The sequence below is a fragment of the Hippopotamus amphibius genome, chromosome X, assembly GCF_030028045.1.
Source record: "Hippopotamus amphibius kiboko isolate mHipAmp2 chromosome X, mHipAmp2.hap2, whole genome shotgun sequence".
Lineage (NCBI taxonomy): Eukaryota > Metazoa > Chordata > Mammalia > Artiodactyla > Hippopotamidae > Hippopotamus > Hippopotamus amphibius.
In genome coordinates this window covers 97,284,334-97,309,891 of record NC_080203.1, presented here as the reverse complement: position 1 = coordinate 97,309,891, position 25,558 = coordinate 97,284,334, and the positions used below count along the sequence as shown (strand labels likewise).

At 38.4% G+C, this 25,558-nt stretch overlaps 1 protein-coding gene across 1 annotated transcript in view; it reads right to left on the bottom strand.

The window, feature by feature from the left end:
* Positions 1-25,558, bottom strand: part of EFHC2 (EF-hand domain containing 2) — a 190,195-nt gene that overhangs the window by 148,510 nt on the left and 16,127 nt on the right. Inside the window, exon 2 of the mRNA XM_057717317.1 lies at positions 13,292-13,480. Coding sequence (XP_057573300.1) covers positions 13,292-13,480 — 189 coding nt within the window. The remainder of the gene's footprint in view (positions 1-13,291; positions 13,481-25,558) is intronic.

Genomic DNA, 25,558 nt, shown 5'->3' with positions numbered 1-25,558 from the left:
GCCTTCGAAAGGAGACTAATGAAAGGGAGATTTCAGAGGGAAACAAGAGAGGACTGGGGGCAACTGATCAGTGACAGAGGGTAGCGGTGGTTCTCTTACTTGTTTTAATATAAACAAAAATATATAATTCAGTGAGTTAACATTTAGATGTAACTCAAATAATGAGCCAATGTGGACCAGGCTCAGCATGGTAATACAGTCAAAGAAAAAGGCTGGGCAACCAACAGCAATTGAAAAGTCCGTCTCATCTTAGATCTCTGAAGAAACTCTAAAGGTGATCCAATTTATGCTCCGCTTCTCAAAAAAAATGCCTTTTTCCAGTCTTGTCAGTCTCACAATTCCTCACCATCAGCTCTAAGACATCTCTCTCCCTCTCTCCATCCTCCCCCCAGCTCTTTCCAGCCCTTCTCCCTTTTCTACCTCCCCCTCCAAAGCCTGAGAATCTGACTGAAAAATTCAGAAGAATCCTTAGAGGATGGAGGAGGGGGGAAAATAGAATGAGCCAAGACAAATTTCTGTTCAGCAGGAAGGACGTGGGGAAAAGGAGAAAGCTGGGAACACACATTAATGATGTTATCCCCATTACATATCAGTAAGAACCAAAGCTTCAATTAATAAAGCGGACTGTAAAAGCCAGCTAGACCAGAATTGAAAATAGTTTTACTTCTGAAATTCAAACACAAATGTAAAAACAAACGCTCTGATAATCATCAGAGAAATGAAAACCAAAACCACAATGAGACATCACCTCATACCTGTCCGAATGCTATCATCAAAAAGTCTACAAATAACAAATGTTGGAGAGAATGGAGAGAAAGGAGAACCCTTGTACACTGCTGGTGGAAGTGTACATTGGTGCAGCCACTATGGAAAACAGTATGGAGGTTCCTCACAAAACTAAAAATAGAACAATCATAGGACCCAGCAATTCCACTCCTGGGTATATATCTGAAAAAAATGAAAACACTAATTCGAAAAGATACATGCATCCCAATGTTCATAGTAGCATTATTTACAATAGTCAAAACATGAAAGCAATCCAAATGTTTATCAACAGATGAATGGATAAAGAAGACATGATATATACAGGCACACAATGGAATACTACTCAGCCATAAAAAAGAATGGAATTCTGCCATTTGCAACAATGTGGATAGACCTAAAGGGTATTAGGCTTAGTGAAATAAGTCAGAGAGAGACAATTACTATATGTTATCAGTTAAATGTGGAATCTAAAAAATAAAATGAATGAACATCACAAACAGACTCACAGATACAGAGAACAAACTATTGGTTACCAGTGGGAAAAGGGAGGGGGAAGGGCACGATAGGGGTAGGCTTTAAGAGATACAAACACCTATGTATAAAATAAATAAGCAACGAGGATATATTGTACAGCACAGGGAAATACAGCCATTATTTTATAATAACTTGAAATGGCATATAATCTATAAAAGTATCGAATCACTATGTTATACACCTGAAACTAATATAATATTGTAAATCAACTATATTTCAATTAAAAGTTTAAAATAAAAAAATAAATAAATGCCCTGAAATACTAGATGAGAAAATCAACAAGTAGAACCAGAGACAGAATAAAATATACTTAAAAACAGATTTCATATTTTAGGCTAAAAAGGAGGGAAACAACAGGGTAGACTACAACGAGAGCAAAATTTTGAATAAACATTAAAGGGCCTACATGAAGTTTCTAGAATCTAGATGATAATGGTATAAAATTTTTGACTTTAGAATAATCAGAATGTAAATACAATTGTAGTAGCCTATTACTGACTGCTGTTAGTTCACAACAGTGAAAAACTAACACAATAATAAAGGTAGTTATTTATCACCTTTCCCCTAAAAGACCATTAAGTGAATTTGCTAAAATAGAAGAGACAGGACAAACTCTCTTATTTAAACAGCAGACGACTTTTTAAACTACCTTAATACCCACCGCATAAATGGAACACTGGGGAACAACCGGAAACAGCAATGCATCAATAGCTTAATGGCTACTTTTTAGAACTCACTCGTCTCAATGGCGGCATCTCCAAACTGATTCTTCTGGAATATGGCAGAATTTGTGTAAAAGAAAAATGCAAGAATTCTGCAGCACAGGTGATGACTGGGACAGTCCCAGCTTATGCTTCACTTCCCCTAGGAACACTGTTCTCCCCACCCCATGTAAGAAACTAAACCAAGCCTTAAGCAAAGGAGGAGAGTTAATTCTTCAGGACTACATATGATGAGCTGGGCACTTGATGTGCATTGTCCATCTGAAGCTCACGGCAACTCTAAGATAGGTTTGTTACTCTTACTTGACAGATGAGGGAATTAAGACCAAGAGAGGTTAAAAACATAGCCCAGAGGAAACAGGTAATAAATGGTAAATCCAGGTTCTGAACAGATCTGTCTGACTGCTCTCTCCACTACACCAGAGAGCCTCACATCAGGGGGGGTGTTGCAGGAGGACCATGTTCCCAAGGGATACCCCAACCAAGGTACACAAAGTTCATTCAAACAACACTCCATCTGGGGAGACATATGTACCCTGGATCCAACCCTAGAGGTAAAGGGAAAAGAAAAGACCCTGGCAATGATGATGGTGGTGGTGGTGGTGGTGGTGGTGGTGGTGATTCTACCTTCCTAAGAAGAGAAGTCAGCAATTGCAAGGCCTGGGACAGAGGAAGGCAAAATAGGGGGGAAGGGAAGAAAGTTAAATAGGGCACACATGATGGAAGATGAATAAAAATTCATGAAAGTAAAGAGAATGAGCATGAAGAGACAGATAAAGTCCAGTAAGAGAGAAAAAGAAATAGAGAAAGAGGTCAAAAGGATGGAAGAGGAAAGATTAAGGAGGTTGAGAGATGGGATGTAAGAAAAGGAAATGGGACAACACTGAAAAAAGAATGGAGGTAAGCATTTCTGCTAGCCTTTCAATAATGTGGAATTCATGCCCTTCCTGCCACCTCCCCATTTCTGATGTCCTACAATGAACAGCCATGCACCCTCAATTATTTGTACCTCTGATAAAAGGTTTATGATGACATGTGTCCCTAAAGAATCCTCTTTATTAAAAGAACTATTACCACACTAAACAGCACAATGAATTTCATCGTCAGAATAGGTATTTAAATAGAGGAGCATAATTAAAATAAGTAGAAGGATATGAACAATTCTAACGTGTTTAAATTTAGAAATTAACAATGCTAAATATTTTAAAACCTCTGAAGGGAGTTAGGAGAGTAATTTATTTGAAAAAAAAATAAAAACCAGCATGTTTAAAAATAAAGGAATATCAATCCAGAGAATGAAAAAGGATTATAAAAATACTCAGAAATCTGCCATGGTGAATTATTACACGTGAATTGGCTGCACTTTGTTTATATACATACACAGTATCAAAGCTGTGCCTCAACTCTTAAATCCCAAACAGTGAGCCAGACTCCAGAGAAGACACACTATAAGATTCCATTTATACAAAGTTCAAGAATAGGCAAAACTGTAGTGATGGAAGTCAGAGCAATGAGGAGAGCTGAATGGAAGGGGGCATGAGGGAACTTTCTGAGGTGGTAGAGATGTTCTATATGGTGTCTGGGGTGCGGTTACCTGTGTACACATTTGTTAGAACTCATGGGACTGTATGCTTAAAATGGGTACATTTCATCATATATAAATTATGTCTCAATAAAGCTGATTCAAATAAAGACTCAAAGAATAAAATCCTAGAGGAATACAGTTTTCTGTGTCCTGATTGTGGTGGTGGTTACATGAATCTGTACCTGTGATAAAATTTCATAAAACTATAAACTAAGGGGGAAATATGAGTGCATGTAAAAACTGGTGAAGTTCAGTTAAGGTCTGCAAGTTTAGTAATATACTAATGTCAATTTTCCAGTTTTGATAATGTACTATAATTGTATAAGATGCTGTCGTTGGGGAAAGCAGGGAAAAGAGACAGGAACTGTCGTGTCATTTTTGTGATTTCTTGTAAGTACAAAATTATTTCAAAAAATATTTTTTAAAAAAGAACACAGATTATATAGTCAGTATTTGTACCATCACCCACTGTCAGTGTTAAAGAAGGGTGAGGTTATTATAAGGCAGAATCTTGCAAATACAAAATTCAAGAAGGTAAATAATTTTTTAAACGTTTCCAATAAACCTATGGCTGGTCTGAATTCAGAGAGGAAAGTACATAAATAAACATTATTCTACAGATTAAAAATTCTGATCAAAATATAAATCAGCCTAAAATATGAGCCAACAAATCAAATAGTAACTATCAGTTCTTATTTGTGAACTAATACGTTAAAGAAAGATTTTTGTATTAAAAAAAAAAAATCAGTGTGTACACAGCATAACCATGTGAAGAGGCAGCAGGAGGGCAGCCATCTGCAAACCAAGGAGAGACAGGCCTTAAGAGAAACCAACCCTGCCAGCACCATGATCTTGGACTTCTAACCTCCAGAACTATGAGAAAATAAATTTCTGTGATTTAAGGTACCCAGTCTATGGTATTTTGTTATGGCAGTCCTAGACTAATATATTAAACTATAATTTATATGCCATAAAATTTTCTTGTAAGTATATAGTTCAATGACTTCTCATAAATTTATAGAGCTGTGTAATCGTCACCACAATCCAGTTTAGAACATTTCCATCACCCCCACAACATTCCCGCTCCCACTACCAACTCCAGGCAACTACTGATCTGCTTTCTCTGATATATTTGCCTTTTTTAGGATTTCAGATAGATGGACTCATACAATATGAAGTCTGCTTTCTTCCATTTAGTATGCTTTTGAGGTTTATCCACATTGTACTATATATCAGTAGTTTCTTATTACTGATGAATAGTTTCTACTGGCTGGCTATACCACATTTTGTTTATCCATTCACCAGTTGATGGACATTTGGACTGTTCCCTGTTTGGGGCTATTATGAATAATGAGGCTATAATCACTCACATACAAGTTTTTGTGTGAACATATGTTTTAATTTCTCTTGGAAATATACATAGGAGTGGAATTAACTGAGTCATGTGGTAAGTATATATTTAACTATTTAAGGAACTGCCAAACTGTCTTCCAAAATGGCAGTACCATTTTATGTTCCTTTCAGGAATATATAAAAGTTTCTGTTTCTTAACATCTTTGTCAGCACTTGGTATTGTCGGTCTTTTTAAGTTACAGCCATTCTAATGGGTGTGTAGTCGTATCTACTCAGGTTTAAGCTCAAAAAGACGATTTTAACTTTGGGCTAATGAGAATAAGCCACAGGCCTACTTATTGACAAAAAGTTTAACCCTGAGGGGAGGGTCTTAAAATTTTGTCCAGTAACTAAACTCCAGATTTCAGAAGAGAGGGGAGGAAGAACTCTCTCTTCTTCAGTAAGAGACTCATTTATGAACCTCATTCTTTTTATTCCAAAAATTTATTCCAGATTTGGGGATTTTTATTAAATGCCTTTTGAATTTCAAAAGATTAAAGAAAGCCATAATGTATGATGAAATTGGAAACTTTATCAGTTTAACATAAATACAGAAGGTAATTTTGTGTTTCAGAGATAGATGCAGAATACATAGTGGAGAATTTGGGGTATCTGATTTTAGGCAAGCCTTCTGATTTCATCTGTAAAACTAAGTAGCTAAAGATTATGTAATTGCAACCTAAAACATGGGATTTAAATGGCAATGTATTACAATCACATTGTTATAATTATACATCTTGGTGGCTTTTATGAAATGATTCTAACAGGTTTCAGATAATCTGAAAGTTACAGAAACCTATGGAATATTTTTCATTTGACATTTTGGGTATGGTTTAAAGGTATAATATCTGACACATTTTCTAGTTATTTTTAAATTTTTAATTGTATTTTATTCTTATATACTCTGATTATATTTTGTAACATTCTTAACTGGCTTTAGGCAAAACTTCAAGGATCTGTAGTCATGTATTGTTCTTTGCCAATCACACAAAATTCTAGCCTACTTGATCGCCCCTTGATTCCCTGTGGGAAAACTAAAAATTTTGGCTGGTGCTGGGTAAGAAAGAGAAAAGCAGCTCCTGACATCCAGGAGCCAGCCTGGCACTATCAGCTGGCCTTTGGTGCTGCTACAAGCTGCTCTGGTATTCTTCCACTCAACATGAACACTTCCAGAAAATACCATCCTCAGACGAGGCCACCCTGTGACCACAATGGATCAAGACCAAACAAAAGAGACCACTCCATAGCTACATCTGAACACAGACAGAACATGAACATTGTCCAAGCCACAAAATGCCAAATATCCCCCTGTCCTAGCTCATGGGAGTGATGGCTGCTTCTCTCCCAACTATAGATGTAGCCTCACTCTAGTCTGCTGTCTCCATAAATGAGACTTATTAAGATACACAATCATAAAAAATGGGCAGAACAGAATAGACATTTTTGCAAAAAGGAAATGCAGGTGGCCAACAGGCACATGAAAAGATGCTCAACATCACTAATCATCAGGTAAATGCAAAACCACAATAAGGTATCAACTCAAATCTATCAGTATGGCTATTATCATAAAGACAACAAATAAGTATTGGTGAGAATGTGGAGAAAAGAGAAGCCTCGTATACTGTTGGTGGGAACGTAAACTGGTACAGCCACTGTGGAAAACAGTATAAAGGGTTCTCAAAAAACTAAAAATAGAACTACCGTAGGACCCAGCAATTCCACTCCTGATACACAGCTGAAAAAAAACAAAAACACTAACTTGAAAAGATACATGCACCCCAACATTCACAGCAGCATTATTTACAATTGCCAAGATATGGAAGCAACCTAAGTGTCCATCAACAGATGAATGGATAAAGAAGTGGTATACACACACACACACACACACACACACAATAGAATACTACTCAGCCATAAAAAAGAATGAAATTTTTGCCATTTGCAGCAACATGGATAAACTTGGAGGGCATTAATGCTACATAAAATAAGTCAGAGAAAGACAAACACTGTATGATATCACTAATGGGCAGAATCTAAAAAACACAATAAACTAGTGAATATACCAAAAAAGAAGCAGACTCACAGATACAGAGAATAAACTAGTGGTTACCAGTGGGAAGAGGGAAGGCACTATAAGGAAAGGGGACTAAGAGGAATAAACTATTAAGTATAAAATTAGCCACAAGGATATATTATACAACACGGGGAATACAGCCAATATTTTATAATAACTACAAATGGAGTATAACCTTTAAAAATTGTGAATCACTATACTGTACACCTGTAACTTACATATTGTACAACTATACTTCAATTTAAAAAAAAGATACACAATCACAGAAGTTACCCCCGTTTCCTGACAGCACCCAATTTAGAGCAAGGCCTCACTTCCTTAAATTCTCTCCAAAATTACCTAACACAAGTCCAAATCTATAGTAAGTCTTGTCTAACACCTGCTTACTTAGACATCCCACAGTTACTCAGGGTATATGTTTTCCCTCACTGCAAGGAGTAATAAACCAACTTGCTCAATTAAAAAAAAATTTTTTTAATTTTTATTTTTACATTGTTCAAAGCATAGAGATCCACACAGTACTACATAAAGAATCAACTCACCATAAACTCATTGTCAATGAATGCAAAGTTATTAAAATTCTAATTCTGTGGTCAGTAGTTTTGATTATAATCATTATGTTTACAGTAGATGGAAAAAGTGAAATATTTTTAAATGCATGCATACCCCATAGGATCAACCTTTATCCTGCCACTTACTATAATAGAGTCATCTGCAAATCAACAAACAAATTAGGCTAACTAGGAGCCACTGACAAATGAAGAGAAATGAGAGCATAATTGTAGAGTCTATGTAAATGATGCTTAAATCCAGATAAAAGTCATTAAAAACCATTCAGTCATTTGAGTATTTCTAACTAGTCTGACTTTTTTATAAAAGCAGGTAACGATAGCAACGGCAGCATATTATAAACTACTAAATGCCAAACTTCAATCAACAATGAAGCAGTAGTTGCCTGATGTAATTAGAAAGAGCCCCAGGCCAGGAGATCCAGGGTCAGGGCTCAGTTCTAGGATGAATTTGCCTATAGTCATAGACTACATGCCACAGACTAAGACTCAAGGCTTAGGCATAGACTGCTAGAGGTAAAGGGGTATTAGCAACCAGCTAGCCAAGCCCCACATCACGGTCAAGGAAACTCAGGCTCAGACAGGTAAAGTGAATAAGCCACAACCACAAAGATAATTAGTTTCAGAGCCTCCAATGAGCAGCCTCAGAACCCTGACCCTTGCCCCACTTCTTGCAAATGATTCCTCATTTATAAAATGAGAACAGTCATTCATGTTTGCTTCTTCCTGACTGGGTGCTGGGATGCTGACTGGAACTAAATGGTTGAGCGAGTATGTACTTGCTTGTATTTAAATGCATTCAACAAAACAACTAGTCTTTAGGCAGTGGGTGCAGTATCAGTAAAATTATGTTTGGCTATTTGCATAAATTCTCCCACTGCCAAGGGTTTTAAGCAGGTGAGGACTGTGTTTCTCAATGGGAGCAGCATTGGCTGAATATTCTCCCCAGTGGGGGGTTACCCTTGCCACGGTGCAGGATGTGAAAAACACGGCTGGCCCCCAGCTACGCAAATAGCAGCAGCACCTCCAGGTCAGGTCTGGCCCTAGGGTGAGGTGATTTAAAACATCAAAACTAACGCCAACAGACTTCCCTGGTGGCACAGTGGTTAAGAATCCACCTGCCAGGAAGACCTAAATAGACATTTCTCCAAAGAAGACATGCAGATGGCTAACAAACACATGAAAAGATGCTCAGCATCACTAATTAATAGAGAAATGCAAGTCAAAGCCACAATGAGGTATCACCTCACACCAGTCAGAATGGCCATCATCAAAAAACCTAGAAACAATAAATGCTGGAGAGGGTGCGGAGAAAAGGGAACTCTCCTGTACTGTTGGTGGGAATATAAATTGGTACAGCCACTATGGAAAACAGTATGGAGGTTCCTTAGAAAACTAAAACTGGAACTACCATATGACCCAGAAATCCCACTCCTGGGCACATACACTAAGAAAACCATAATCCAAAAAGAAACATGTACCACAATGTTCACTGCAGCACTATTTACAATAGCCAGGACATGGAAGCAACCTAAATGCCCATCAATAGATGAAAGGATAAAGAAGATGTGGCACATATATACAATGGAATATTACTCAGCCATAAAAAGGAATGAAATTGAGTTATTTGTAGTGAGGTGGATGGGACCTAGAGACTGTCATACAGAGTGAAGTAAGCCAGAAAAACAAATACCATATGCTAACTCATATATATGGAATCTAAAAAAATGGTACTGATGGGCCCAGTGACAGGGCAAGAATAAAGATGCAGATGTAGAGAATGGACTTGAGGACATGGGGTGGGGGGGAGGGGAATCTAGGATGAAGTAAGAGAGTAGCACTGACATGTATACACTACCAAATGTAACACAGCTAGTAGGAAGCTGTCACACAACACAGTGAGAACAACTCGATGATGGGTGATGACTTAGAAGGCTGGGATAGGGAGGGTGGGAGGGAGCGTGGGAGGGAGGGGATATGAGGATATATGTTTATAAATAGAGCTGATTCACTCTGTTGTACAGCAAAAACTGGCACAATAGCGTAAAGCAATTATACTCCAATAAAGAGCTTAAAAAAAAAAAAGAATCCGCCTGCCAATGCAGGGGACACGGGTTCCATCCCTGGGCCAGGAAGATCCCACATGCTGTGGAGCAATTAAGCCCACGCACCACAACTACTGAGCCTGCACTCTAAAGCCCATGAGCCACAACTACTGAGACTGTGTGCTGCAACTACTGAAGCCCACATGCCTAGAGCCTGTGCTCTGCAACAAGAGAAGCCACCACAATGAGAAGCCCACGCACCGCAACGACGAGTAGACCCCACTCTCCACAACTAGAGAAAGCCCGTGCACAGCAACGAAGACCCAATGCAGCCAAAAATAAATAAATAAATAATAAATCTTTAAAAAAAAACTAATGCCATAAATCCATGATGAACAAACTGCCACCATGTTAAATAAAGATGGAATCGGTACTACTGATCTTTTCTTTTGCCTCAGGCTTCAATATGGCTCAGCATGGCACACGTACTGATCCTGTCTCTATTTTAACATGCTGGCATTTCGTTCAACCTGAATTTTTTGCATTAATTTTTATGGTGTTTCATTAAAATATTATCTGGCTAATTACTGAGTCTTGGGGTGCCCCTTAAATTTTGTACCCATGACAAGTGCCTCACTTGCTTTACCTTAGTCCAGTGCTGCTCCCAGTCATTGGGACAACTTAAAACACCTCCACACATTTCTAGAGGCCTCCCTGGGTTGAGAACCTCTGAAATAGGGGCTGATTTTTCTCATTTAACAAGAAGTCCAGAGAGACCCAGCCCAGGCCTGAAACAGTGGCTGCATGATGCCATCGGGGCCCTAGACTCCCTTTGTATCCGCTGCACTCACAAGACGGCTGCTGGGCCCCAAGGAATTATGTTCTAATTCCAGACAGGAAAACAAGGCGGGGTGAAGGGCAGGAAAAACATAGCAGCTGAGCCTGACTCCTTTAATTAGAAAAATAACTTTCCCAGGAGCCCCACCCAATAAACCTTAACTCACATATCACTGGCTAGAAGTGAGCCAAGTGGCCGGCCCTAGCTGCAGGGAGCCTGGGGACGTGAACACCTTTAAGTGAGCACATCTCCAGCCTTAATAAAACTGGTATTCTCTCCAGAAGAATGAAAGGAAGAGTGAAGAAAAGATAAATAAATAGCTAGAAATGTCTGCCATAAGGGCCAGGTGAGATGATAGATGCTGGCTCTTTGGGGTGACTGCAAATAGCATCTTTTCTGCTTGTAATTTGATGGTCGGCCTGAGCAGAGCATTTTGATGGTCACTCTTAGAATTATGGATAGAAACTGGAACATTGTTTTAGGTTGGGCTCCATAGAGACAGAGCCTAAAACAGGGATTTGGGTGCGTGTGATTTATTAAGGGCACATTCTTAGGAGAAACCTGTAAGGGAGTGAGGGGTACAGCCAAGGGAAGGGCAATGATCCAAGCGACGATGCATTCTCACACGCAGTTTTGCCGAGACTTAACGTGCAAGGGGCTATGAGCCTAAATCTCGGCACCTTAAAGAAGCTCAGCCTTTTACCTTCGACAAATCAGTCAGCCATTTGCTACCCAGTCCTGTAGTGAAGCGGCCAGTGTAACCTCCCAGGTTACCTCTCTGGGTGAGGCAATGCCCACTGGCCAAGAGCAACAATCCATGGAGGGTTACAGGTGTGAGTTGTTTGCTAAAGCACTTGCTGCAGTTGTGGGAGAGGGGGTGTCCCACCCCACTGTGGGTCTGCATGGGCACCAAAAACATCTGCTACAAATACTGATTTTGATGCACTTTCCAAAGAACTGCCTTTATCTCTACTTTGTATTGTTTGAGAATGGAACCCTAGATATACTGCTATGATTAAAAGCTGTTGGAAAAACTGGCAATGAGTTGAAACTGTCTCATTTTCAAGAAAAATGATTAACAGGTGTTGACTTATTTTGTTCAACCACAAATGCAGAAAGCGCTTTGTAATTTGCTCTGGGTATTAACCAGGATCCAATCTGTAGTTCACAATCTCATCAGAGCACGTAAATATTTCATAGTCTTAGTGTCTCATTTAAAGCTCAATGAATATTTAATTGAAGTTGACCAACAAAATAACTGAAAGAATTATGTTGCATTTAGTTAGGCCTGAAATGAGCAAGCTCTTCATTTTCTCAAGTAGTTTGAAGCTAAAATTATTGCAACTTCATGAAATATTCTACATAATTTTATAAGTAATTAAAGGGCTATAAAATCGGCTCGAAAGGCACATATTAAATATTGAGAAAAACATGAAATAAAATGAATTTTCAATTTTAAATGCAAGCGAATAGTTTAATATATTGTGGCTTACATCATTTATTCAGCAGTGGATTAAACTATTGTCAATACCCTCTTTTTGACACAAGAAGTAAAAATAGAATCTTTTCTTTCACCCTTGCAAATTAAATATTCTAGAATGATGATGTGCAAACACCTATAAGATTGATATTAATAGGAAACCATGCGTGATCCACCCAAGTAAGTCAGGCCAGAAATCATTTCTGAACTCTGGGTAAAGCACTAAGCCAGGTACTGAAAATAATCCAGAAAAAAGAGAAATATTGGTCCACATTCAAAGTAGAGATGGTTTCCCAGGAAAGAAGCTTTCCCGCAGTCTGTTAGCGCTCCGTAAGTGTCAGAACTGGGCTTCAAAAGAAATATGTGCTCTAATTGATTGACCCTAACTCTGGTGACATGGGATATGACATTTCTACCATATTTGAAGACATTTTAATTGGAATCAGAGTATTGCCAACCAATCCATGTTAAAGCTGCTGAAAACTACCTGGCAAATTTAACGTACTAAGGTTTGAATTCTTTAGTACTGAGTTATTTTTTAATTATAGGACCTAAATAATCTAATAACAAGTTCTTTTTGGAGAACAGACCATGGGGTCATGATACAGGGTTGTGTGATAAACAGAGCATATCCATATAGCTGCTTTGTGTGAAATAACTGGTCACCTTGAGTTTTTTTCCCTTTGATCTTAGTCCCTTTTTAAGATACTCAAATGGATCGCCTTCTTCAATTGTCAATATGCCAGTATACATGCATGTGTTATGTATACAAACACACGTCACTAAAAAGTTTATACTCCTGTCTAATAATGGCACCCCTTTCCTTCACATCTACAATTCTTGCCATGTCACCCTTTGGTCCTCAGGGATGAGGAACCATAATTAGTTTGGAGAAAAGAAGGCATTTTCCTGTTGTATTCAATGGCACATTCAGAATCAAACACAATTCTTTAGTTAATGGCAATCACTAAGCAAAAGCGACAGTCCGACCAGACTCTCTGAGTCTCTAGAAGGACATTATCCTGTCCAGGGCAGGAGATGAGAGAAAGGTCGATAAGCATTAGCCAAGAAAGGTGATAAACATTAAGCATCCTGCAGCCAATGTGCCTGGTCAGAAACAGGAGCGGGGATAACTTTTCTTTGTTTAGGGTCCATTTGTTCTAGAATGTGTCATTTCAGATGAACATTTACGTTTACACTGAGGAATCTTTATTTTCTCACATCTACTTAATATTTAGCACATGTAACATTTTAAGACTGCATTTCTCCCAATGTCATGTGACTTACCTGTTTATCAAAAGCCACCCAGGATGGTGAGTCACTTCCCATTCCTTTAGGAAATACACTATATTTGGGCTTTATCTTTTGTCCGGGAAGCAGTTTTCCACCTATTCCTGGTTTATCTTCACTCACCAGCATCCTAACATTGTTGCAAAAGCCCCAATGTTGAGATTTGTGGAATTTCTTTTTTCCCATCTGTGAACAGAAGAGACAATATAAAATGGCCAAAGTTACTCTTCACGACTTTTCTTATTTGTTTTAAAAGGTAAACACATTTCCCATCATTTATTTTTCACATTACAAAATGCAAATTAGTGGCAAATAATTATGATCAATCTTCATCAAAAAGTTGTCTCTCATTTTAAATTCAATTCAGTTTAACAAATGCAAAACCTTGAAAAGCAATAAGAATAAACCCAATGCTCCATGCTATTTAAAACATTTAAAAACAACCATTACTGCCAGTGAACATTTAGGACATTAGCTTGCTAATTGGTCTATTCTACTTATTTGCCAAGAATGCAAACAGGAAAAAAAAAAAAAAAACCTCTTCTACTTCAGAGTAAAAATGTAACAGTTTTCCCACAGAAGTCTAAATATTATTTTCATCAAAACAGAGAATAAAATCTTTTCCTCATTAAAGTAAATGTCACAGGAAATTTGTCAGAGCTGACATTCTCCTCCTAATTATAGAACCTTGCCCTCCCTCTTCCCCACTGCCCTTCCATCTTTTCTGAGGACCTGGGCAGAGAGGGCAAAGCCTAGATAATGCAACCAAGGATTAGCAAAGATGTCGGCCAACACCAACGTGTAGGCACTGCTAGCAGGAAAGTAAAGCAGAAAAATCCCTCTGAGGAAAGACATGGCAATACCTAGCAAAGTGAAAGGTGTATATGCCCCGAGGCCTAGCAAGTCCACTCCTAAATATCTTTTGCCCCATGCGTGGGGAGCTATAGATCAGATTATTTGTTACAGCAGTATTGGTAAGAGCGAAAAATAGGAAACAATCTAAATATCCACCAAGAGCAGAAAAGATAACTCAATATTAATATTAATACAGAGGTCTAAAATTATATACATCAACATGGACAAATCTCAAAAAATGTCAAGTTAAAAAAAAAGGTAGTAGAAAGGCACACAAAATTTGATCATTTCACATAAAAATCTGAAAACATTAAAAAATACAGTATTATTTATGGATAATATAAGCATGGAAATGATAAGCGGCAAATTCAAGTTTATATCCATGATAATACGTGATATATTATACAATAAATATCACATGTATGATATTTATACATGATATATATTTATCATATCATATATCATATCATATCATGAATATCTGTGTACACCACAGCCCTGTATAAAAAATAAAACATTTCAGATACAATCAAAGCCCTGGTCACCTCATCCAAAGCTCCTGATTTCCATATCTGTAAGTCTGTTTCTGTTTCGTAAATAAGTTCATTTGTATATTTTTTTAAATTAGATTCCACATATGAGTGAGATATGATATTTGTGGATGAACACACACACTACTACATATAAGATAGATAACCTACAAGGACCTACTGTATAGCACAAGGAATTCTACTCAATATTCTATGATAACCTATATGAGAAAATCTGAAAAAGGATGAATATATGTATATGTATAACGGAATCACTGTGCTGTACACCTGAAACTAACACAACATTGTAAATCAACTATACTCCAATAAAATTAAAACATTAAAAAAATAAATAAATAAATAAAGCTCTCTCTCAGAGTTCATGCCCCTTGTCTCCCTCTCCAGAGGTACCCAGTATTCTGAATTTGATGCTAGAAATTTAATACTTGGCCAGGATTATATACGGCCAGGGCAATAGCCTCTTGCAAAGCATGATGCATTGGCAGGAAGTCTGAAAGGAAGTTCGAAAATACTTTGTTTCAAGGCAACTTATGAAATGGGATAAAATATTTGCAGATAATATATCCGATGAGATAATATCCAAAATATATAAAGAACTCATACAACTCAATAGCAAAAAAAAAAATCTGATTAAAAAATGGACAGAGGATCTGAATACACATTTTTCCAAAGAAGACATACAAAATGGCCAACAGGTACATGAAAAGATGCTCAGCATCACTAATCATCAGGGAAATGTAAATTAAACCCACAATGAGATATCACCCCACATCTGTCAGCATGGCTATTGCCAAAAAGATAAGAAATAACAAGTGTTGGCAAGGATGTGGAGAAAAGGGAACCCGTTTGCACTGTTGGTAGGAATATAAATCAATGTAACCACTATGGAAAATAGTATGGAAGTTCCTTAAAAAATTAAAAATAGAACTACCACATGACTCAGCAATTCCACCTCTCAGTATTTATCCAAAGAAAATGAAAACACTAATTTGAAAAGATATGTGCACCCCATGTCCATCTGCAGCATTATTTACAATAGCCAAAACGTAGAAACAACCTAAGTAGCCATTGATGGATGAATGAATAAAGAAAATGTGGGGTCTGTGTGCGTGTGTATACACACAATGGATATTCAGTCACAAAAGAGAATGAAATCCTGCCATTTGCAACAACATGGATGGACCTTGAGGGCATTACACCCTCAAGTGAAATAAGTGAAATAAGTCAGACAGTGAAAGACAAATATCATATGATTTCACTTATATGTGGAATCTTAAAAAAAATAAAATAAAACAAGCTCATAGATACAGAGAACAGATTGGTGGCTGCCAGAGGTGGAGGGTGGGGGATGGGCAAAATGGGTGAAGGTGATCAAATGGTACAAACTTCCAGTTATAAGACAACACAGTCCTTGGGATGTAATGCACAGCATGGTGACTATAGTTAATAATACTGTATTGTATATTTGAAAGCGGCTAATAGAGTAAATCTGAAACGTTCTCACAACCAAAAAAAAAAAAAAAAAAAACTTGTAACTACGTATGGTAGTGGTTGCTAACTAGACTTACTGCGATTATTTTGCAATATATACAAATATCGAATCATTATATTGTATACCTGCAAGTAATATTATATGTCAATTATACCTCAATAGAAATAAAAATTAAGTACTCAATATTAAAAGGAAAAGACAAGACCTCATTTCCTCTTGTAGTGAAGGCAGCCTGAAAGAACGGGGAAGAACCTGAGCAGCCCTGCCCAGGAGACCTGGGGCCACCACAGCTGCCCTGGGCAGATGAAAAGCCCAGCTTAGAGGCTGCGGGAGGAAATCTAGAGGCAGCGGTTAGGATGGTGACCTGCAGCCTGGCTCTGTCCCATGAAGAATCCATGGCCACAACCTCCACCACCAGCCCACTCCCCCCCCCACCCCCACCCCCACATACACTCAGTGACATACCACAAGTCAGTCCCACATCACCATAGCAAAGCAACAGTTGGGTTGGTTAAAATGAATGGTGGAATAACATAGAATTTTAAAACAATGTTCCCTCTTTTAAAGCAACTAATTTCGGGTAATTGCAAACTCACCTCAGGTCAAACCACCAAATGTTTGTTAAGCATTTAACAAATCTATATTCCTAGATTTGTGCCAGATATGCTACCTGAAACAAGCATATAATTCCACCCTCGCCTTGAAGAGGAAACCCCATCTCTTGCTGATGGGTCAAGATTTAGATATATAAAACAACTAGGAAGCAGTACAGCTACCATTTTTGACCACTTACTGTGACCTAGATCCTTTACTAAGGGCTTTATATACATTACCTAATTTTACCACCACAAAACTATTTGATATGCATTTATCACTGCCATTTTACCAATAAGGAAACCAAGGCAGAGACAAGTAGGCTAGCACACCCATGGTTATATGGTAACTAGTGGAGCCTGCATCTGAATCTAAGCTCGTTGAACCTAAGCTCTGGTAAGTTTATCTACCCAGAGCCATAAACTGATGGGCTAGAGTAGTAGTGTTGAGGTCCTGCAGGTAGTTGGATACTATCTTGGACCTGAAGGAATGGGATGAATTAGACAGGAGAAGAGGGAAATAGGAAACCTAATGCTTTGCTGATGTGAGAGTTAACTGTCATTCTGGAAAGCAATGTGGTACTACTTGACAAAACTAAGGATGTGTATACTCTATGATTCAAGAGTCTCACTCCTGGATACACATCTCAGAGAAGTTCTCACATTAGCCAGTAAGTGGACATATATGAGAATGTGTAACGGTACTGGGTTGGCCAAAAAGTTCATTCAGGTTCTTCGTAACATCTTACGGAAAAACCCAAACCAACTTTCTGACCAACCCTATATTTTGGGAAAGTTGGAGGCAACCTAGATATCTATGCCAATGAAATGGGTAAGAAAATATGGTTTAATGGATAAGTATACTATGGTGGATTTTCACTTCACTGCTTTGAAGCAATAAACCAGATGTATTAGCTTAAGTTCCACAACAAAATACCATAGACTAGGTGGCCAAAACAACAGAAACTGGTTTCTCACAGGTCTGGAGGCTGGGAAGTCCAAGATAAAGGTGCTGGCCAGGCCAATTCAGTTGCCCAGTGAGGGTTCTAGTCTTGGCTTCAGACTGCCAATTTCTCACTGTGTCCTCACAGGGCCGTGAGGGAGAGCAAGCTCCTGGTGTCTCTTTTCGTAAGGACATGAATTTCATCGTGGGAGCCCCATCCTCATGACCTCATCTAAACCTAATGACCTCCCAAGGCCCCATCTCCAAATACCATCACACTGTGGGGGTGGTTAGGGCTTCACCATATGGATTTAGAGAGGACACACGGCACCAGATATACATATAGCAACACAGATCCTTAAAACATATCGTTGGGTGAAAAATGCTATCTGTAGCATACAGTATCATTTATACATATTTTTTAAAACAAAAAACAATGCTACAGGGACTTCCTAGGTGGTGCAGTGGTTAGGAACCCTCCTGCCAATGCTGGGGACACGGGTTCGATCCCTGCTCCAGGAAGATCCCACATGCCATGCAGCAACTAAGCCTGTGCACCACAACTATTGAGCCTGCGCTCTAGAGCCCATGAGACACAACTATTGAGCCTGTGTGCCGCAACTACTGAAGCCCATGCACCTGAGCCCATGCTCCGCAACAAGAGAAGCCACCGCAATGAGGAGCCCGTGCATCACAACGAAGAGTAGCCCCCACTCGCCACAACTAGAGAAAGCCTGTGTGCAGCAACAAAGACCCAATGCAGCCAATAAATAAAGTTTATTTATTTAAAAAAAAAAAACAATCCTACATATTTTAAGAGAACACATGCAGGTTCAAGAATGTACATCAAGGGCTTCCTAGGTGGCGCAGTGGTTAAGAATCTGCCTGCCAATGCAGAGGTCATGGGTTCGATCCCAGCTCCAGGAAGATCCCACATGCCGCGGAGCAACTAAGCCCATGTGCCAAAAAAGAAAAAAAGAAAAAAAAAAAAAAAGAATGTACATCAAAGACACCTGTATGGAAGCCTATATAAAGTGGAAAGGGAATGAGTCTAGGGGTTGGGAATGATGAGGAATAAAAATACATAAAACAAGAGAGAGACCTTGCATAGATCAATGACGATACTGTGCCATCAATGGAGGGATATAATTAATTTGCCCCTTCGCACGTGACATTAAAAAAAATGATGGATTGGAATGAGAGGTGAGAGGTAGGCAGGTGAGGCAAGCTGCTAGTGCAGCTGAGCAGGCACAAGGTGAGAAAGGCCTGCACAAGGGTGAAGACAATGGGAATGGGAAGAAAGGGACATCCTATAGGACAAGGACCTTCAAACTATTATCGAGGAAGGCAAGTTTGATTGTTTCTTTCCCCAGATCATTTCACATGATACTTTTATGAAATACAATAAAACGAATTATAAAAAATTGAAATAAAAACAAAGACATAAAAACTTACAAGCCCACTGATCATACCCTTGGATATCATGGCAAAGTCAAATTGCTATATAAGTTTCTAAAGACTCCCAATGTCACAAGCACACACCACACTTGGAGTAGCACTGCTACAGTGGACATCAGGTAAAGAAACCAACATCTGTGATTGGATGTGTTAAGAAAGGAAGAATGATGAGAGGTTACTTGCAAGGTTCATGCCAGCCTCACATCCTCTTTGGAAGGGGTAGGGGAGAAAGCAGAAAAAGCAATAAGGAGGACGAAGTGCTTCTATCACCTGGCTCCTTAGCCTAATTATTGCTGCAGTTTCCAAGCACGGCCATAACAGCGCTGGCTGAGTTTCTCATTTCTAAAATTTCTGAAGGAAACTAAAGCAGTGGATTGAGCCTGAAGAGCCCTCAGCAAGGCTGGCCTTCCCTTTCCTGGTCACCATCACAGCAGCAAGGGAAAGTGAAGGGACTGGAGGAGTCAAAGGGCTTCCCCAGCCCCCACCATTCATATACACAACTGTCATGAACACTTGTAAGTATATTTTTGTCCAGCTAGGGACAATGACTAAGTGTACCATACAATGGGGCCTTTTTAAGCATAAGATCTACCAATGCTATGAAAACTGAGGAGAAACCACAATGTATAAAATTCAGAAGGTGGTTCAATCAAATTCCTGCTAAACTGATGAGCAATTTCTCTATGCAGAGTATTAGCTAGATACTTGTTAAATATTTCCAATTCTTTTGCTAAATATAATCAAATCGGCCAGACCAAATTCTTGAATACTTTTAATGGGAAAGGAACTATTACCAAATCCTTTCCAAAACTCTTAGCTTGTGAGTTGTGAATGTGTTTGAAACACATTCAAACCCAAAACAACAATACACGTACACTTCTTTAAAGTTCAGTAATGTCAGCTTCTATTGTTATTCTCATCAGCATAGCATGCAAAATTCCATTTCTGCACTATCACAGTATTGACTCGAAATTTCAACTCAAAATTCTGTATCTCAGAAACGAATTGCTTGAGGATTTGTTTGGTATGATGTAAAAGTCCATACAGCACCTGTTTCACATGTTTGCCCCTCCACACACACACACACACACACACACACACACACACACACACACACACACACACACACACACACACTCTTTAGATTTGCCATTATAATCTCTTAGGATGACATGTAAACCTGCCCTTTGCCCTAGTACCTGTGAAATGGTGCTCAGTCTCAGTCCAAAGAAATTAGGCAAATGTCTTAGCAAATGATAAAATCAGGAACATACTATCCGCAGGTCTAGTGTTCCTTGCTATCTCAACTCCTTGGGCCTCATCCCACTTACGGCACCGCTACCGGAAAGGCAGCAGCCAAATGCAGACTCTCCTTGATGTCTCACATCAAATTAACAGCTGGTACCACCATCCTTTCCTTGTGGCTAAAGACTGGAAGAGCAATTTTATCACATTATTGGATTAATAAATAATCAATAAGTTGCCAGGGCCACTATAGAAACCGTAAAGCTAACCCAAACTGAAAAGCAGGTTATAGTCATCAGGAGCTGTTCACCCATTTGTAATCTCTTTCAGAGCTTGAGCATGTCAGAGTCTCTTTGTTTCTATCTAGACTGTGTCCAAAGCCCAGATGCCTGACAACCATATGACAAAGGCAAGAAGAATAAGGTGCTTGGTAAGAACCTGACAGGTCATTGGGGCCACCATTAGCTAGAAGCCTGTCTTTGCAGATGTGAAAATCATTATCACAGCCATAGAAGAAGACATGTGTAGCAGTCCACCAAGTACTTTAGAAGCACTAAATTCTTTTAATTCTCAGAGCAAATCTCTGAGTATCTTTATCATTATCCCCATTTGATAGATGGGGATATTCAGGAATAGAGTTTATTGGCCCAAGGTCAGTCAACTAGTATAAATAGTGAATCCAGGATGACAACTCAATTCCTGAGCCTTTAAGCATTAGGCCTTGCACTGTTTGTGCCCTCTTAGAGAAAAAGAATAGATCTCCTCTTGTTTAAGTCGTCAGAGTTGAATTAATACTTTTGCTTTTGACAAACGTAATAATGAACATGACCGCCATGACATGGAAGGGAGGAAACAGATCAGATAACTGAACCTGGACTCAATCCCTTAAAAGCAGAACAGGTATTAGAGAGTACTGTAGATACCCTTTTACAGCCACCAGAAGTTACTAAAAATTTGGGGCCTGAAGAGAGCCAGTTAATATTTATTATTTTAATATATATTAACAACACTTACTTTTCTAACTACTTTTTGAGGTTTATGGAAAATACGAATTACCTAAAACTATCATTCTTAGATATTCCTGCTTGATCGGGTTTGGGATTAGTTTGCTTCTGTTCCATGAATAAGTTTTTTTCTCTCCCTTCATGGCATATTTATTTTAGAAATTCATTTTCTCTTTTCTTCTTTTCTGTACTTTTAGAGAGAAAAAGAAGTCATTCAGCAAATACTGTGAACCTTCCAGAGAACATAACAACAAAATTGCCTTGGGTAGAGCTCACGATCATAAGAGCGTGAAAGCTATCATTACTTATTAATAAAGCTAAATCACTCAAAAAGAAACCCTAAATATAAAAATTTTTTAAAAGTCACGTCAAAGAAAACTTCAAATATTTTTTAAGCTAATTTTCCTCTTTCCAAACCTAATTTGAAAAAATGTTGTGCTCATGATTCTTAGCCATTCAACTCAATATAACAATAAGATTGGTTTTATATATTTAATAATGTATTTAAATCAGTAGAGTGAAAACTAAAATTAAATCAAGAAGATCTAGAAAGATGTGCAGCCCCTTCCCCAGAAAACACTGTCCTGTTTTTTTCCTCTAAATAATTCAACTCAAAGCACCAATCAATAAAAAGAATTCTAGACTTATTGTAGCTGATGAGTACATCCATTCCCAAATTCCTTCTCTCTTACTGATCTCCATTTAGACGGTAGAAAAGGCTAAACACTCCACTTGTTTCCTCAGCCTCCTTCTCAGAATTCCGTTCTGGGATTCTGGAAAAGGCTTTTGTCCTCTTGAGCCAAGGCACAAATGCAGGTGATGCTGCCCCTAGCTCACCTTTTCTTACCTTGGGATGTATACATAATGCCTGGAGCTGCAGCAGCCACCTTGGGATCATGGCAGGAAGGTGGGGAGGATTGCAGAGATGCTGGCTCTAAGCTGAGACTTTAAATGTATGCCAGCAGCCACCTACCTCCAGACTTCTTGCTTGGTTTAAAAAAAAATCACTGCTTCTTTAAGCCTCTGTTGGTCAGGTATTCCACTACTTGTAGTATAAAGCATCACAAGTTAATGCATTTAGTCTTTAAAGGCTGTGCTTTAGTGCCTTTTTTAAAAACAACAGAATAAGATTATTAGGTGACCTATCTAAAATGCAATTTTCTTTATACACTGAGAAAAATAAACATCTTCTCAAACTTTGAGCACAACAAATATTAATAAAGTTTATCACCTTCACTGACTTAAGGTATCTATGTGAGATTAAGTTTAGAATTTATGGAGAGGAACAACTGATTCTACTGATAAGACTAGAAGAATAGAAAAGCTAAAGGCAGCTGTGAGTTGTATATACATGAGCGGCAATCTAGAGATGGAAATCACAAGTTCATGATCTGTCCCAGTACCTGCTTTATGAATATTATGGAGGAAAGTCTACATTGAGGTAAAACCAGAGAGTTCTTCAAGGGATGGAGGTCCATGAATGTGTGTGTGTGTGGAGGTGGGGGGGGGGGGGTCAGGAGTATTTAGACTGAAGTAAGCTCCTTGCAGCACCCAAGTTCAGCACTCCTGTAATAACACACTGCCTGTACTAGCATTTTTTTAAGCTCTTTATTGGAATATAATTGCTTTACACTCTTCTACCAGCTTTTGAGGTACACCAAAGGGAATCAGCTGTATTTATACATATATCCCCATAGCCCCTCCCTCCCGCGACTCCCTCCTGCTCTCCGTCTTGGCCCTCTAAGCCATCACCCATCATTGAGTTGATCTCCTTTTGTTATACAGCAACTTCCCATTAGCTATCTATTTTACAGTTGGTAGTGTATACGTCTATGCTACTCTCTAACTTCATCCCAGCTTCCCCTTCGCCCCCTGCCCCCCAAACCCCGTGTCCTCCAGTCCATTCTCTGCATCTGCATCCTTATTCTTGACCTCTCACTGGGTTCATCAGTACCATTTTTTTTTTTTTAGATTCCATATATACGAGTTAGCATACAGTATTTGTTTTTCTCTTTCTGGCTTACTTCACTCTGCATGACAGACTCTAGGTCTATCCACCTTATTACATATAGCTCCATTTCATTCCTTTTTATGGCTGAGTAATATTCCATTGTATATATATGCCACATCTTCTTTATCCACTCATCTGTTGATGGGCATTTAGGTTGCTTCCATGTCCTGGCCATTGTAAATAGTGCTGCAATGAACATTATGGTACATGTTTCTTTTGGGATTATGGTTTTCTCTGGGTATATGCCCAGGAGTGGGATTGCTGGGTCATATGGTAGTTCTGCTTTTAGTTTTTTAAGGAACCTCCAAACTGTTTTCCATAGTGGCTGTACCAGCTTACATTCCCACCAACAGTGCAGGAGGGTTCCCTTTTCTCCACACCCTCTCCAACATTTATTGTTTCCAGATTTTGTGATGATGGCCATTCTGACCGGTGTGAGGTGATACCTCATTGTGGCTTTGACTTGCATTTCTCTGATAATTAGTGATGTTGAGCATCTTTTCATGTGTTTGTTGGCCATCTGTATGTCTTCTTTGGAGTGTACTAGCATTTGATGCAAGTTGATGGTCAAAGAAAGTGGCACCAAGAAACAAAGCACCTGCAACACAGCACCAACAGTCACATCTGACCTCCCTCTCCCCCAGCAAAGAATCTGTGGGTTTTAGAAACCATGGGCCACTCAGGGTAAGAATTATGGATTGAAAAATCCTGAGTCAGAGTGGAGGGGTGAGATACAAGGGCAGCACAGCTTCCAACTATACTTTATGAATTGCTAAAGACTTTCAGGGACAGAGGCAGCCTTTTCCCATAGCTGTGAGGACAATGGATGATGGAAGCCCAAGGGTAGGAGGGGGTGGTGATTATGTAATTGTTCTGAGTGTGTTTTTAGGACTGGAATCTGAACATCTGCATCAACAGTCCCTGATGCCACAAGATCAAGGACTGAAACAAAAATTATAACATAATCTGATATTCATGACAGTGATATTTAAAGGTGGGAAATGTTAACGATACCTAAATGAAAGTGAGGTTTCCACATTTCATCTGAAGTGGTAAAATAATGATAGCAATAGACCACAGTCTATATAAGTCACATATATATACTGCAATATCCAGAACAACCACTATGAAAACTATACTGAGACATACTCAAAAACACTATATAAATAAATCAATATAGAATCCTAAAAAAGAAAGTCCCAGTAACCCACAGGAAGGTAAGAAAAGAGCAACAAAGAAACAGAAAACAGATAATAATATATCCAACATAAGCATTAACAAATCAATAATCACCTTAAATGTAAATGATCTAAATACATTAATCAAAAGACACAGATTTGCAGAGTGGATTTTTAAAGCATGACAAACTACATGCTATACACAGGAAACTCATTTCAAATTCAATATACAGGTCAGTTGAAAGTAAAAGGACAGAAAAAGATATACCAGGGAAACACTACTTTTAAAAAAGCAGGAACAGCTATAGCAGTATCTGATAAACTAGACTCCAGAGCAAAGAAAATTACTAGAGAAGAGGGACATTACATAATGACAAAAGAATCAATCCATCAGGATGACACAACAAACTTAAATGTGTATGCACAAAACAACAGAACCTCAAAATATATGAAGCAAAACCAACAGAGCTGAAAGGAGAAATAGAAAATTCCATAGTTATAGTCGGGGACTTCAACAATCCTCTCAGTAACCAACACAAGGAACCAACAGAACCAAATTTTATATATATATATATATATATATATATATATATATATAAATATATATATAAAAAACACTTCACCCAACAACAGCAGAATACAAACTCTTTTCAAGTATGCATGAAACAGTCACCAAGACAGGCCATATTCAGGGCCATAAAAGAAATGTCAACAAATTTAAAAGAATGAAAATCATATAGATTATATTCTCTTTTGATAATGGAATCAAACTAGAAATTGATAACAGAAAGATAGCAGGAAAATCTCCAAATGCTTGGAAAGTAAACAACACACTTTTAAATAATCTATGTGTCAAAGAGGAAATCACAAAAGGAATTTTTAAAAATAGATATAACTGAAAGAAATGAAAATACAACATACCAAAATATGCGGA